The 14,687-nt window shown below is 31.6% G+C and overlaps 1 protein-coding gene across 1 annotated transcript; it reads right to left on the bottom strand.

Annotated features, from left to right (window-relative positions):
- Window positions 1–7,702: 7,702 nt before the first annotated feature.
- LOC115880448 (endocuticle structural glycoprotein SgAbd-2-like) lies at window positions 7,703–13,305 on the bottom strand. The gene is made up of 4 exons (XM_030897653.1): window positions 13,130–13,305; window positions 10,665–10,804; window positions 10,389–10,555; window positions 7,703–7,935 (listed from the first exon to the last, which is right to left on the bottom strand). Exons 1-4 carry the CDS (start codon window positions 13,193–13,195, stop codon window positions 7,814–7,816), a joined length of 495 nt encoding a protein of 164 aa, XP_030753513.1. The 5' UTR covers window positions 13,196–13,305; the 3' UTR covers window positions 7,703–7,813.
- Between the last annotated feature and the right edge of the window lie 1,382 nt (window positions 13,306–14,687).

Here is a 14,687-nt window from a genome sequence, read left to right as displayed (position 1 = left end):
ATTTCCATCGTGAAGGTTAATTTTCAAACGATAAAATTAGAATATTTTCTGCGCTTTTTACGCCAAATGTCAGAGAATAACGATGGATGGTGAAGATGCGCCTGCATCTTGGAGGAAATTACGGGTTTAGGAGATGTTAACTATGTCTTCTCTCTGTCTAGGCCAAATATATCAAGTGGTAATGATGGGTTATCGAGATAGGAGATGTTATTATGTATCAACGCGGGCATATATTAGTTTTTTTTTATATATTTTTTTTGTTATTGTCTATGAGCTAATAAGTACATAAATAAAGTACAGTAAATAGGTAGAGACCGTACAGGTGCAATTCCAGGAATACAAACTTTATTTTGCCATGCAAAAGCGCACGGTCGACTTTTTAGGAAGTGATTACTCATTAAGGACAATTTTTTCTTTTAAGAGTCGTTTAGACTCTCAAATAATTTGAGCAATCTGGTTTGCGCAAGCCAATTTGTACAAAATTTATGCACATCTTCAAATCTATTTTTTCGTTTACATATTTAATTAGTTAGTGCTATTTGTCTGATGTATTTCATTTAATAATAATAATAATAGGTCCCGTATATAGCGTTTAACGCCTTAGGGCTCAAACTCACTGACGACCAGGTCGCAACGACCTGGCCGTCGGCTGGCCGGATGCATTGCGATTTTTTACGTTTTACAAATTAGAAAATATTGTTTCAGAAATGTTAAAATATCCGAGTTAACTAAAAAGCGAAGTTGCTATTCACAACAAACAAAAAGCATTGTGTACGCGCGACCGACAAAAACGGAGATATTCTGTTTCTTTTTTCTACTGATATGGCGCCCTTATCGACTTTAGAAGTAAACATATTAGGGCCATCGTAAAAAAAGATCGTCAGACACTGGCTCTAAATATAAGCAGGTAGAAAGTTTAGCTTCCAGTTATTTCAATGTTTACAATATAACGAAGAATTTACAACAGTAATTACTTCTATTTTTATGAATGTTTAATTTACTTTCTTAATTTTTTTTTCAAAATAGTGTACCTAGTAGAAATATAGTCTAATGAACCCTGTTTGAAAAACGTTAAATTAAATATAATATTTAAAATACAGTTGTCCTCCTTGTACATGACTACAATACAACTAAAAAAAAACTAATTTAATAAAAAAAAAAACAAGTGGTGGTAGAAAAACTTTAAATATTATTTTTTTTATTTTTTAACATCGAAACTCAAAGGTATTATTATACCTATGAGTTTACCTGTTATTACAGGTATCATACCAACCATAAGTAGAGTAGGTATATCATATAAAAATGTTTTGAGTTTTTACTAGAATCGACCCTTGATAAAAAAAGGGATTAGATTTAAGTTTACCTTTGATCCAGTCTGTATACTATTTCTTTGGATTTTCTGCACGTGTGAAAAAACTACACTAAAACACTAGATATAGTGTTCTATAAGATAGTTTCTATAAGATATTATAGAAAATAAAATATTGTGCCTTGAATTTGAGGGATTTCATCTGAAAATTATTAATTTGGAAGAAAACCGGCAACAAGCGGCAGAAAATAATAATATTTCCGTGCAGTCTTCCTGGTCGCAACGACCAACGGACGGCCAGGACGTTAGTGTGCGCTATCTCATTTGATTTAATGGTTTTAGAGGAAGGTGCGGCCTGGCCGGTGCGACCTGGTCGTCAGTGTGTTTGAGCCCTTAGGAGTAGCAAGGTACAGCTTGCTATACTAGAGCAGTTCGGTATACAAGGAAGGTAATGTGGCTAGCACTACGCTTCAACCGCCTATTATTATCTCAGGATTGTGAATCCCAAGGACTCATTTAAGGCTGAGTCGACCTAGGTACCCAAACTATTTTTATTTTAATAAAAATAGTCGGCTGATGAAATGCCGGGTGTGGGAATCGAACCCATACCCTGAGATTGGTAGACGAGAGCCTGTACCTCTACGCCACCGGGCACCTGGATTTCATTTAAATAACCTAAAAAGAAGACATAAGCGTAATATCATGTAAAAAATTCTCATTTGTTGTCGGTTTGGTACTTAAGCTATACAGGTTGAGTCTTGGGGGTGCAAATTTACGCAGTTTTGAGTGCGCAAAAAAAATATTTTTTTTTGTTTTTAGTTAAAAACATAATTTTTTGATACTATGGCAACATAGGTAGTAGATTCTTTGAATAAGAAGACTAAGGAAGGAGCATATCAAAAATCTTAGGTACACCGCGATAGGCCTCAAATATGGCCGACTTAAATTCCGGTTTATCAGTGCCGTTCTAATTTTATTTAAAAAATGTAAAACTATGATGTAGGGTAGACGTGGGGTAGACTCAATAATTTGTTATTTTATTTTACGTTGCGAATAAATGTTGGTAGTTATTAAAATTGTTATAAAAATATATAATTCTAATAAAAATAGATAAGTTATAATAAGTATTTATTAACACAAACATCCGATACGCTACTGAAGCAGGTAAGTCAAATTGACGTATCTAAATTCTTTGACATCTAATATTTGACAAGTAGTAAATAAAAGCAAAAATGCAAGAAAAAATATATAATTAGTTAATTTAAGTGAATTTCATAAATGATCGGTTTACTACACGTACCTATGTATATTATATAGTCACTTACTAGCGAAAAGTTGTTACATTATTTCACTCGATTTTTGCCGAGATCTACCACACTCTACACAACCAACTATTTTAGAGTCTTTTTCGATAAATCGCGATAGTGTTACTGTTAATTTAAGTTCTGCCACAATTTCCATCTAGATTTACTACCTTTATACAACTATCAGTAGTAGAATAAATAATAAATTACATAAAATAAGCTCCTTAAAGACTGACAAATCCACAAAATTTCAAACCAAATTCAAATGTGTCAAATGAATCGTCAAACAGAACTGTCAAGGATCCCCACCCTAGAGTGCTTTTTCCGCCCACCATGCATGAATACATGGATAGCATTATGCTCCTTCCTTAGTCCTCTTATTCAAAGTAGTAGATTAAATTTACAAGAAAGACAACCCAGAAAAGCTCCAGTGGCTCTCAAAATTTAAGCAAAAAAAAACATTTTTTGGAAATTTTCAAAGTAAATCACTCGATTATTTTGGACTTATTTGAAAAACGGTAAAGAGAAAATACGTTTCTTTTAGCGAGATCTACCAGCCCTGAAAATATATGCACTTATTTAAGACCCACCCGGTATAAATATTTCTGAAACCATCAGGTATTGTATAAACAAATATAATATTAAACTATCTTAAAAAACTCACCTAACAATTAAATAGTCCAGTAGTCCGGTCGAGCTACCAAAATCCGTGTGTTTTAGAAGTGTTAAGGTGTTACCAGTGAAATTAAGCGTGGCAGTCACTTCGAAAAATTTGGCATTTGGTCGCTACATTAAATTATACTATAATTAATTAAACGACCAGTGAGGCCTCTAACGATAGAGCTAGTGGAACTTTATATTCGCCCCATATAAACTGTATTTCGAAAATGCACAGTTTCTCAGATATTTCATTTAAAGGATTTCTGTAGCTGATTTTCTGGATATACACCCCTTTGAAAAAAATTGTTTTTTTTATTTATTAATATTTTCCACTTTTCTCACCTGGTACGGTTAGAAGACTTTTATGTAAATTTGATCCCCTTTTTATGTTATGTTGTATTTTAAAACATTGCCGAAAATTAAAAAAAAATCACCCTGTATGTAGGTACTTAAAAAATTAACTAATCTATTTGCACCGATCGATCCGATCCACGCCCAAATATCTTTCAGATCGGAATAAGTGAAAAAACCTCGATTTTGGCCGGGGAAATTTTTGGAAATTTTCGAAACACAGTTTAAATGAAGGGATTATAGGGCTCCACTAGCTGTATTCGAGATCAGGGAAGTTGGCAACTCATTAAAAGCAGGAATTATAAAATACGATCCTGTTTGGGCTGCTACAATCCTTCTTTATCCTGCTACAAATCCTAACCCAGCCACACCTACCAATTTTAAGCTATAGTTACTTTTATTTTAGTTGCTGACTTCCCAGTTGGCAACACATGAAAAGCAGGATCGCCAAAACTGGTCCCTGCTTGCGCTGCTGTACCTCTGTTGCTTCCTGCTCTAAATTTCATCCAGTTTTGGCAATCCTGCTTCTCATGTGTTGCCAACTGGAAAGTCAGCAACCAAAATAAAAGTAACTAAAGCTCAAAATTGGTAGGTGTGGCTGGGTTGGGATTTGAACCAGGATAAAGCAGGATTGTAGCAGCCCAAGCAGGATCGTATTTTATAATTCCTGCTTTCAATGAGTTGCTAACTTCCCCGATCTATCTATAATAATAATAATAATACTAATAATAACACTTTATTTTGCATGAATATCATTTACAACAAATGTAATTTACAAATAAAAAATAACAATAAAAAAAACATACAAAAAAGGAACTGAAGAAAATTAAAATTCTCTATTCGTAGATACCTCACTGTTTTTTTCTATTTTGGTAAAATTTCAACTTTAAATCGTTTTCCACGAGTCATGAGAGGGCGCCATCAGTCGTCTATCCGACGGTGCATAAATGGTTTCTTAGAATTGAAAGGTTCGGTAGATATTAAAAAAGTTGAAAAGAGAAAAATTTGCAAAAAAATATTTCTTACTTATTCCGATTTGAAATATTTTTGAGCGTGGATCGATGCAGATTGATTAGTTAATTTTTTTAGTGTACACAGTTTGGCAAAAAAAGTAGATACAGGGTGAGAAAAAAATAAAAACCGATTTTTTAATTTTCGGATTTTTTTTTAAATACAACATAACCTAAAAAGGGAATAAAAACACATTCCCAGTCTTAGACAAGGAAAGAGAGGGGACGGCTAACACGCATATTCTCCCGTGATCGGTTAGTGAAGCCAAAATTCGATCGGCGGCCATACTTTGGTGACAAGATTTCGAGGTGACACCGAGCGAATTTTTATGTTTTTTGTGACAACTGTTTTGTTTTAAATTTATAAACTGTATTGTTTAGTATGGTGAGATATTCAGCGTATGGCTGCAAAGGCCGAAGCGAGAAAAAAGTGGCTGGAATTACATTTCACAGGTAAAAATCGATACACAACTTTTGTTATGTGGTCATAAAATGTACATTTTTTCATTATAGCAGTAAAAATATGTAAAATGCTTTTAATATGTTTTGTACCAAATCCAAACCAAACTATTTTTAATAATTCCAAGTAGTATTTTCAATATCCTTTATTATAATTAATGTTTGAAACTATAAATAATGCTACTCAGCATGGATTTCTCCAGTGGCGTAGGGAATTATAATCAGAGTAATACAATTTTTGCAATAAACATTTTTTTATATATTTTACATGGAAAAAATGTATAAAGTATTGTTATCAAATATGTAAAATAATTGTAAACTATAAAAAAAATTAAAAATTCTAGTGATAAAAATTCTATAGGTATAGTTGTTATATAAAACTTAAATTTACCTGCCAAAATTTGCTGGGGTCAAACTTGTGGTGGGCTACTTGTTACTACATTATGTTTATGTAAATATTCTTTCAAAAAATTTGCTAATTTAGGTGTATAATAATAGTCTCAGTGAGTAATTAATAAAAATTTAAAAATAAATAAAATAACACAAAGCTTCTAGAATTGTTTATTTTTTTGTGGAAAATTAGGATATTCTTATGATTGAAGGTAACAAATATTAAAAATTACATTATTCATTGAATCCGTACGCAAGTGTGAAGGGGAATGGCTAGATTCATTATTATACCGCATGGTCGTAAAAAAACGACGTCCAGTTGGCTTGTAAATGACGATCGACGACATTCCCCATATAATTTTACATATAAAATGACAGTGATCTTCATTTCATAGCCATCGCTGACGCCGTCTTTATTCGATGTCGTTTTGTATAGTTTTTATGTCATTTTATATGTAGAATTATATAGGGAATATTATCGATCGTAATTTACAAGCCAATTGGACGTCGTTTTTTTTCGATTATACGGTAAAATAATGAATCTAGTCAATTCCCTTCACACTTGCTTACGGATTCAATGAATAATGTAATTTTTAATATTCATTCATCATACAGTATATATGTATATACACGTTTAAAACATATGTTATTACATTATTTTTTATTTAATTACACATTATACACACGTTAATAAATAAATAATTGTCTTGATAATCAGTCCACTGTGACTGTTAAATAAATTTTGCATTATCGACTGAGATATTCTAATATTATAAAGGTGAGACTATAAAATACAAAATCGTATATGCATTACTCAAAAATTAACGATATATTAGTTTACGTTTTAATAAATATTTTGTACCGTCTAGGTACAAGCTAATTTCTGATGCTACGCCATTGAAGAATTTCCCGTGGTGACAACTTGCCTCACTTTTAGCTGCCGTGTTCCTGTCCCCTCTCTTTCCTTGTCTAAGTTCCCAGTTGTTTCTATGACTTCTCTCTGCCTAGAAAAAATATACCAAGAGGTAATAGTCTAAGAGCTGGCTACACAAAAAACCTTATCATCGTTACATGGCTAATTTTTTGTGTGAAGTATCCTTTTGTGTAGCCATTATGAAATAGTCATTTCTGCCAGCGCAATCCCGGGGCTTAAAGCGGGGGCGGCCAATCGAAAGGGTGAAATTTTGACACTAAAAATATTATAAGATACATGAGTTATAATTGCGAAAATAGCTTTTATTCATTATTAAGAAACCTGGAAAATTGTTGGCAGACATTTTTCTAGTCGCTAAAATGCCGACAGACAACGTGAAAGAGGCATGAAATTTTAAAAATTATTAAAAAATGAAATTTGAAGAATGAAAAAAATTATGGCATATTTGCATGCCGATTGGTGAAATGTCATATTTATTTATTTTAAAAGCCGTATGCAAAAGGGCAGACAAAAAGATCGTGGCTCAATCAGGTGCAGACAGTTATCAAAAGCGCGATATTACTCTAGCGCTTTATTCAGGGAACGCTGGCCGTCTCATCCATTCAAGTATAGATAAGTCATATAATATAGATTATATTATAAATATATTTTTTTATTATTTCAATAACGATTTTTTTGTCTGCCCTTTAGCATACGGCTTTTTAAATTAATTAACAATAAACATGACATTCCACCAACCGACATGCATGTATGCGATGATTTTCTTTTGTCAAAATTCTATGCCTCTTTCGCGTTGTCTGCCGGCATTTCAGCCACGAGAAAAATGTCTGTCCGCAATTTTACACGTTTCCTAATAATAAATAAAAGCTATTTGGCAATTATAACTCGCGTACCTTATACTATTTTTAGTGTCAAAATTTCACCCTTTCGATTGGCCGCCGCCTGTTTAAGCCCCGGGATCGCGCTGGCAGACATGACTATTTCACAATGGCTACACAAAAGGATAATTCACACAAAAAATTAGCCATGTAACGATGATAAGGTTTTTTATGTAGCCAGCTTTCGGTCTATAATGATGGGTTATCGAGATAGGAGATGTTATTATGTATCAACTCGGGAATATATTAGTTTTTTATATAATGTTTATTGTTTTTGTCTATGAAATAGCAAGGAGACCGTACAGGTACTATTATATGTATTAATTTAACTTTATTTAGCCATATATTTATAATGCTACTATACTGCCTGACAACAATAAAAAGACAACTTTTATCAAAATGCATTTATTTCTACCTTATAGAAACTCATAAATATCACAACCTCTGTAGGTTTCATAATAACAATACATAAATACAATAATATATAGTATAAAATAAGCCTGCTAGTCCCATCTAAATCACCCTCTAAATCCTGCACCTGGTCTGGTTTCGCCGCCATCTTCTTCAGGATGAGCCGCATTCCATTCCAGAGATTTCAAAATTTCTGGAGGTATAGGTGGAGGAACAGGCAAGTGATTACCTAAACAAGATTAACAGCAATTAAGTTAAATCCATCTACCAGGTTTTGCATTGACGTTGAAAACATAGGAAATCTCTGGAAATATTGGCTGCCCTGTTGATTTTATGTCGAAGTCGTAAATAGCTTTTAAAGGTCTAAATTTGGACACTTTTGGACAAGTCGATTTTAACTAATTTAAGAAAAACTGTATGTATTTTTAAATTATAACTGAAGATTTAACAATGCAAAACCAGGCAAATACCAACATACCTTAACTTGACAACCTATGAATTTGTGAATGCCAAACTCTATTTTCTCTAAATTATGACTTTTGCCTTAGATATTCGAAAAAGTTTTAAATTACAAAATGTATTTTGAGAACAATAACCGCAGGTGTTATTAGGTAGTATACAGTACAAGAAATTATTATTTGACAATGGTAAAATGATAGGTTGACAATTTAAGTTATATTGACATTTGTCTGGTTTTGGATTGTTACCTGTTCAGTTTTAATTTAAAGATGATTCAGTTCTTCTTAAATTAGTTAAAATCGGCTTGTCTAAAATTGTTTAAATTTGGCATGTGTATTCACTTTGCTGTAAAATCAATAGAGGAACCAATATTTGGACAGTTCAAAATTTACATTGAATTTACTATATTTCCAACGATGATGCACCACCCGGTATAATAAATTTAGATACAACTATAGGTTAAAATCTCTTGAAAATACTTGTATATACCACTGCATTGATCCAACGAAGATCAATTTGCCAGTCGTATTTTACTAATAAAATAAATTTGTACAGGGTGGGTCAAATTCGACGCTTTTAAATGGAAACACCCTTTTCTATAGGAGATAGACAAAAACTAATATCGGTGTCTGGAGCTCAATTTTTGTCAAAAACATGATGGTGAAAACCGCATATCTATATCTGTTATCGTTTCGGAGTTACGGGGTGTTTTTAGAAAATATGCATTTTTAACAAATCGCTGTAACTTTTTTGCTATGAAAAATTTTGTATTTTTATGAAAACATTTCCAAAGCACCATTTTACGTAGAATTTAATGGTTTAAGTATAATTTTTTTAAAATTAATAATTTAAGAATTATCAACAGAAAATTTGATTTTTTATATGGGACACCCTGTATATTTTTAATTTATTGAAAATAATTTAAAATTACCTTTCCAAAATATAACACACTTGATATTTTGCTCGATTCCTCCTCGAGATATAGAGTATATAAAAATAAGCCCGCTTTAAACAAGTAGGCTTTGAACGGTACCGGCTGTAATGCAAAAAAATCTAGCTGTGAGCATCAATTAAAACGAAAATAATATTTGCTATGAGAGGTGCAGAATTTTTCAAACCAAACCAAACAATTTAAAATATATTTAACCAACATCAGCACAGTTAAACTATATCTAATAACAATAAAAATAAATAGCAAACCAAGACATGAGATTTTGCTACAGGTGTTCGACATATCGACCATCTTCTGTTATGGACAGACGGGGTAGTTTTTGAACATTTCTCGCGGAATTCATTAACTCAGTGGGGGTGAACCCTCTCTTAACTGCTAAGTATTTTTAATTATTGTCTAGATTATACGGAAGAATTAGGAACCTTTATTCTTCCGCAATATATCCATAGGATTAGATCCATGGGCACTAAGTCAGACGGCCTCGAAAGCCAACGGCTGGGATCTTGGTTAGCTATTCAATTATTCTTGAAATTGGCTGCAAAAATTTGCAGATAACTTCAGCGTTAGAGGCGGTGCATGCGTCGTCTTGCTGGAAAAATAGGTTTTCGAGTTCCATTAAGGGCAAATCATCAATAAGGGGTCCAAAGCCTACTAGTTAAAAGTGGCGAACTTTTAAAAATTCTGTATTTCGAAGAGGATTATAACAAAATATCAAGTGTGCTATATTTTTGGAAAGGTAATTTTAAATTCTTTTCAGTTAATTAAAAATATAGACGGTGTCCCAAATAAAAAATCAATTTTTCTGTTGATAGCTCTTAAATTATTAATTTAAAAAAAAATTATAGTTAAACCATTAAATTCTACGTAAAAAGGTGCTTTGGAAATTTTTCATAGAAATACAAAATTTTCCATAGCAAAAAAGTTACAGCGATTCGTTAAAAATGCACATTTTTGAAAAACACCCCGTAACTCCGAAACGCTAACAGATATTGATGTGCGGTTTTCACCATCATGTTTTTGATGAAAATTGAGCTCCAGACACCAATAATAGTTTTCGTCTATCTCCTATAGAAACAGGTGTTTCCATTTAAAAGCGTCGAATTTGACCCACCCTGTACAAAGGACAAAAAAATGCTTAAGGTTTCGGGAGATATATCTCCTCCCGTCGTCAGAAGCAAAATAAAACACAAAGAACAACGAAGAAACTTTTTAAAATACCTAAATACAACTATTCAAGATCACTTTAGTTTTTTGTAGATACTAATTTATACCTTGTGGTTGAAATCCACCCTCATTGGCTATATATTGGATTTGAATTGGAGTACCATCCGGTGCCGTATATTTAAAGGATCCCTGAGCTTCTTCGATTGGATCTTGAGAATTGGCGTTTTTCAATTGGCCAGATTCCTGAGCGGCAATACCATTTTCTGCTTCGAAACTATAAAAAATATTGTTTCCTTCAATATAATAATATTTAATAACATATTATTTAATATTGTTTTTTTTTAATTTTTTTATAGTATTTTATAGTTAAATTAAGTTCGTACCTCCATTGATAAGATCCATCTATTCCTACTTCATTGGTTTGACTTAGAATTCTAATTTCTTGACCACTTCCTTGCGGTGGACCAAAACCACGTTGAGGTCCAGCCCATACTGCACATGTTATTGTTAACAAATAAATAATCTAGAAAATAAAAATAAACAAAAATAGTTTATTTAAATTTTACAATAAATGACAAAAATTAACTTTTCTTTATACATGAATGTAAAATTAAATCAAGGCACAGACAAATTAGTTGGTGACAAAGGTGAATGATTTTTATTCATATAAATTTAATAATAATACATTGGTTGTACAAAGTTATTTGATTGGTACAAATTAAAAATTTTTGGTTTGAAAACTTATTTTTGAAAAATCAATTTTATTATATCCTAATATTTTAGGCACCGCTTTAAAATACAATATGATCGAGAAAAAACAGTCAGCCCTCTCACTTCACTTGTAAAATTATATGGAAAATGTCATTAATGTTCATTTCCAGGCTAACTGGACGCCGTTTTTTTTCGATCATATGGTACAACCATCTTGTATTAAATATGTTCACAAAAAAGTTTTAAAGAGTAGGACCAAGTGCTGTAAAAATGAAACGTTTTTTTAAACCTTAGTTTATTTCATAGTTACAACTATACCGGGTGAGTCTCAATAGTGGCTCACCCCTATAACTTTTTTATTTTTTTTATTTAACTAATAAATAATAACTTTTTTATTTATTTAAAAAAAACGAGATTTGGTATGTTAGTATATGACGTAAATTAGGATTGATTGACGTATTCAATTGTTTTGGGTCACTTCCGGTTTCACCGGAAATGACAACAACTTTTGATTTTTAAACGACACCCCCGGTATTTTTTTACTTTATTCGATAGAAAGTGTCACTCTGAATAGAATGACATATCATATGTCAAATTTTGACATTTTCGCATATGGTTTATTTGAAATTATAACTTGCGGTTCGTAACGAAAATTTGACTCGAAATACCGAGTTCAAATTATTCGTAAAAAAATGCTTTTTCCAAATATGCTAATGAGCCACCCTCGTTCCTTTTGAAAAATTGAGATATGATTAAAAATACGATTTTGGCATTTTCTAACTAGCCAGGACAAAACACTAAAAACATTAGACGAACAAATCTATTTGTCCAAGGCTACTTGATGAAGAATTAGTGTTTCTAACATAGCCATGGCACTCTAGACTGAATTTTAAAATACAATTTTTTATTTAGCGAGAATGTCAAAAGTTGACATAATATGATATGTCATTCTATTCAGAATGCCATATTCTATCAAATAAAGTAAAAAAATACCGAGGGTGCCATTTAAAAATCAAAAGTTGTAGTCATTTCCAGTTAAACAGGAAGTGACCAAAAACAATTGAATACGTCAATCAATCCTAATTTATGTCATATACTAAAATACCAAATCTCGTTTTTTTATCTGAAAAAATAAAAAAGTTATAGGATTTAGCCACTTTTGAGACGCACCCGGTAAGAGCCACAATTAAAGGCGGTTCTAGTTAAGTAAGAGAGTATATGAAACTAGAAAGTTAGAAACTAGACATAAAAATCTCAAATAATAAATCTTTTTCATTAGTAGAATTCAAATAAAAACAATCTTAACTAATAAAGGACATCTAAATGTAATTCAAATCGAAATGCAGTAAAATTACACTGTCGCAAAACATTTATAAACTCAAAGTGTAAAACAATTTTATTAAATTAAAAATAAAGAAAAATGTGTAGTTAATAAGTGACATTAAAATATTAATAGTGCCACTTAAGGGTACAACAAAATAGTTATTTATGTATCAACCAAATTATAAGGGTGTTACCTAGCGCAAAGTTTCTGTCCCGAGGGACAACTATTGCCAGAGGTTATAACACTTTATAATTCCCGTGACACATAAATCATTTTATTTCTTACTTAATTTAGTATATTTAGTCCAATTTTCAAACGACACAAATGTTACATTTATTAATCCTCTGATATACTTTGTATTCACGCTGCTGGTACGAATTTTGTTTGTTGCCAGGTTACTATTGTATTAAATGACCTGTTTATAAATTGACGGTTGTTGTCAATGGATTTCGGTTTGTTGTCAAAAAACGCCTTTTGCACGAATTTGGTACACGTTCGAGTATGTTACCATTAAAATGGAGAAAATACTAAAAAAAGCTGAAGAAACACGACAAGTATTACTTCCACAGAAAATGAACCCATTTACCAAAAAGAATATAAAAAATTCCTTCAGAGGTTGGGACAGAAAAATATTGTAGCAGGAGATGTCGAACCAAATTAAATATTTTAAAGATTTACTATTAAAGGTTTTTAGTTTTAGTATAAAAATATTGCCAGGAAATTCAGATTGTCAAAATTTCTGTTTATGTTTTTGTCTGGTTATTTGTAATAATTTTTGTATATTGATTGTATATAATAAAAAAACGGACTTACCAACGAGTGCATTATTGTCGCTTGTAGTTGAAACACTGATGTGACATCGTACAATTCAGAAGCCATTTATACCAACTATCACCTGACATCTTCCTTTTTACGATTTTGTAAGCAATTTTCATTCATCCGTACCTACCCACAACGCAGCGTACATTCATGCGCATATTTTATTGAAGAATTTTGCAAGATGATCAATAGAATGCACCCTGTCGATACTTTTATAGCTGTAAGACGCACATTTTTATCTGTTAAAAAATTTAGTTGGTAGAAGCCCACGTAAGTATAGTGTGTTTTACGTCCGACTCTAATAAGTCATAATAATTCTATTTGAAATTATTGGATAATGTTATAATGAATAATGTATATTTAAAAACTTAATTTTAAATTCTTTATTGGTTAAAGAGACATAAGTATGTTTATAGTTTTTAAACATATTTAATACTCAAGTTATACAAGATCGCAATAAAACCGTTGCAACAGATCGTCATTTCTGCTTTTACCGAACAAATTTGATATTTAGGCTCAAAATATAATTAATCAGAATTTAGACCTTTTAAATGGAATAACAGCGCTTTCAGATGGAGCGGGCCGTCCGCGCGGACCGTCCGCGACTTCGAGCAAGTAGCATGGGCCTGATGAATAAAGAGAAGCAATTGCTTCTTCTATAGAACTATCTTTGTTGGTTGTTTACAAATCGTATAAGTCTATTTCAAGAAATTTAAGTAAAAGCATTTGCTTAACTTTTATTCACAAGACCCCATGAGTTTATATAAACAATTTCACATGGGCCGCGTATTCTCTGTCCGGATGATTTCGTCCGACGGCCATATACAAAAACACTCGGAAACTTCGGCAGCATATTCTGCAGAAAAAAAATAAGTAAAAAATTTCGTATAAGTGTCGTATGTCCTAAAATGATTAGTTTCGGAAATACAGGGTATAGAAGTTTCATATTTATTTATTTCGATTTTTTCCAAATAATTTATGAAGTAAAGTCAATATTTGGATGAAAATTGGTGCCTGGGAGTTTCTTGATATGAGAAATTTGATTTTGATGTCAATATGACTCCTACTTGTAGAGGGCGCCACCTACATATTTTTTAACTGATTTGAAGAGTAATAACTTTTCGTTCGTACCTGTATAAAACTACTGAGTAAAAAAATATACATTTACGACGTTTTTTACGTGAAAAAGGTCTCTTGGTAAAAATCGCTACGAGTAATGGTTTTCGAGATATTTGGAATTGAAATTATCATTACCTGTCATCATTGACATAAATTAAACATGTTGACTAAACTGTTAATAGACTGAAATCATAAATTTGAAATGTTTTTGTGCGAAAAGTTCAACAAAAACTGATTTATCATCATTTTGTGCAGAAAAACTTATGATTAATTTAAAAAAATAAAAATTTCCTAAATTTATTATTTCAGTGAAATAACTATCTACTCATAACGTGTTTATTTTTCATTAATAATGACATGTATTGTCTATTTCCATTCTAAATATCTTAAGAACGGTTGCTCGTAGCGATTTTTACAAAGATATATTTTTTAC

The sequence above is a fragment of the Sitophilus oryzae genome, unplaced genomic scaffold, assembly GCF_002938485.1.
Source record: "Sitophilus oryzae breed Bouriz unplaced genomic scaffold, Soryzae_2.0 scaffold_1624_pilon_pilon, whole genome shotgun sequence".
Lineage (NCBI taxonomy): Eukaryota > Metazoa > Arthropoda > Insecta > Coleoptera > Curculionidae > Sitophilus > Sitophilus oryzae.
Note: the sequence above shows the minus strand (reverse complement) of the source record. Positions and strands in the feature narration are given on the sequence as shown.

What these genes read in the sequence shown, in the direction of transcription:
- LOC115880448 (XM_030897653.1), bottom strand. Translation starts at nt 13,195, where the DNA reads ATGGCTTCTGAATTGTACGATGTCACATCAGTGTTTCAACTACAAGCG. An exon ending in CGACAATAATGCACTCGTTG is followed by an intron (nt 10,805 to 13,129) that starts GTAAGTCCGTTT and finishes TTTATTTTCTAG; the next exon opens with ATTATTTATTTGTTAACAAT. An exon ending in GGGTGGATTTCAACCACAAG is followed by an intron (nt 7,936 to 10,388) that starts GTATAAATTAGT and finishes AATCTTGTTTAG; the next exon opens with GTAATCACTTGCCTGTTCCT.